Below are 2,237 nucleotides of genomic sequence, written 5' to 3'. Positions count from 1 at the left end.
AATAAAAATTTTTTTTGATAATTTTTTATATTATGTGACTTTTAAAGTAAAAAATTTTTTTTTAAACATTTTTTATATTATGTGATTTTTAAGATAAAAATTTTTTTTTGACCCATCATCACTCACCACCACCACCGGTCACGTAAGGCAGCACAAAATCAAAATCAAAGCCCGCGTATACGTCACTCCAGTTACTCGTCGGAAATATGATGGCGGACACAGTTCAACGTGCACATTTCGTGCACATAAGGCGCCACTAAACGGGTTTCATTCGAACCACGAATACGTTTACTCTCAGGCTTCTCGCTGCTATTACCTGGCAAACCTAACCTTGAAAATTCTCTAGAATCAATGAGTAAGTGAGAGATTCAGATTATGTCGATCCGATACCGAACGCTTTGACGTTTCGATCGACGCGATTGGAACATGGGTTTATTTGGAAAATCGCAGGAAAAAAATCCTAAGGAAATGGTTAGTTGCTTTAAAATATACTCTTTTTTTATTCTCATTTGTTAACATCAATATTATATAGGTCGGAAGGGCTCACAAGTTGAGGAAGGAAGGCTATCAGCTCGATAGACAGGTTAGAGGTAAGATACGTAGAAAATTTTTTTGGAAAATAATCTTTAGAATCGAAAAATGTAATCGTAGTTAATCAGCAAAAATTTTAATCTAAAATCTGAATTATGAAATTTTAGTTTTAAGAAACTCCAAATATTGAATTAGTACATTAGACACAAAAATGTTGAAATCTTAATTTTTTCTGAATAAAATCTAGGAAAAATATTATTTTAGAAAGGTTTTTAACATTTTCTTAGACCGTTTAAAATTTTTTAAATTAATCTCTTTACGTGATTTTTTTATTGATTCTAGATATTCATACTTATAATCGATGTTTTTTTTATATGTAGCAATTCAGCGAGAGGAAGAAAAAGTTAAACGTTCCTTAAAGGAAGCAGCAAAGAAAGGAGATAAAGATGTGTGTAAAATCCTTGCAAAAGAGATTATAAGAGCTCGTAAATCTTGCAATAAGATTTATACTTCCAAGGCACATTTAAATTCTGTGTCATTGCAAATGAAAAATCAGTTGGCAACAATCAGAGTTGCTGGGTCAGTCTCTAAATCCACAGAAGTGATGCAAGCAATGCAATCATTAATAAGAGTACCAGAAGTGGCCGCAACTATGAGAGAAATGTCAAAAGAAATGATGAAGGCAGGTATTATTGAGGAAATGTTGGACGAAACGATGGATTCTATTGAGGATTCTGAGGATATGGAGGATGAAGCTGATGAAGAAGTTGATAAGGTAGATAATTACTAATATCGTAATAGAATGAAATTATTTCTATTTTAATGCATATTTTATGAATTAGAGATTAAAAAGATTTTAATGAACAATTTTTAAGAACTTTATTAAAATTAACATATAAATAATCACATTTTTATATAAAAACTATAAGATAAAATTCTTTTATATTTTCTTTCAGATTTTATGGGAAGTTACAGCTGGCCAATTGGGTACAGCTCCTGCAGTTGTTACAGAGAATCCTGGAATTCCTTCTACCTCTGCGGAAGAGGAAACAGAAGATGATGACAAAGAACTTGAAGAGATGAAAAACCGATTGCAAAGTCTTCGTAGTTAGATAAATAATTAAATAATCGAAAGATATTTGTATTATACAAATTTCAGGGAAATAAGTAATAAGTCTTAATAATAACTTTATTAAATAAATAACACGAGTTGTAAGTAGTAGCACTTGCTTATTTATCGTAATGTTATTTTGCTATTTAATGTAAATATTGTATTATCACAATGTAGATACTACTTCGCTTTGTAGAGCATTATAATCATTGTATATCTATTTTTCATTATTCGATAATACTTTTCTTTATTCCTACAATTATAAATTATTATGAAAAAAAATTATATAAATTAAATTAAGACTAAAAAGAAGTAAAAACTATATAATAAAATTATAAACAAAATTTTACAGTAAAAGTAAAGAAAAATTACATGATCGAAATTAAGCTTTTAGATAATCTTTAACTTTTGTCATCTTTTTGTTTTATCATATATTTACAAATTTATTTACAAATGTAATAGCAAAACTTGAGTTTGGCATTTAAATCTTTTTTTGTTAGTTTGTAATTTATTTTAATATGTAGCCATTTGCTTATAAATTTTCAAGTTATTTATGAGTTCAAAGTGCAAGAAAGTATATAATTGCAACAAAATA

General features: G+C 28.4%; 1 protein-coding gene across 1 annotated transcript; it reads left to right on the top strand.

The window, feature by feature from the left end:
- The first annotated feature begins 300 nt into the window (after positions 1-300).
- LOC105461427 (charged multivesicular body protein 3) lies at positions 301-1,872 on the top strand. Its single transcript, XM_011707922.1, has 4 exons — positions 301-481; positions 540-590; positions 912-1,306; positions 1,488-1,872. Exons 1-4 carry the CDS (start codon positions 427-429, stop codon positions 1,641-1,643), a joined length of 657 nt encoding a protein of 218 aa, XP_011706224.1. The 5' UTR covers positions 301-426; the 3' UTR covers positions 1,644-1,872.
- Positions 1,873-2,237: the final 365 nt, after the last annotated feature.

Source organism: Wasmannia auropunctata, unplaced genomic scaffold (genome assembly GCF_000956235.1).
Source record: "Wasmannia auropunctata unplaced genomic scaffold, wasmannia.A_1.0 LD288698.1, whole genome shotgun sequence".
NCBI lineage: Eukaryota > Metazoa > Arthropoda > Insecta > Hymenoptera > Formicidae > Wasmannia > Wasmannia auropunctata.
Note: the sequence above shows the minus strand (reverse complement) of the source record. Positions and strands in the feature narration are given on the sequence as shown.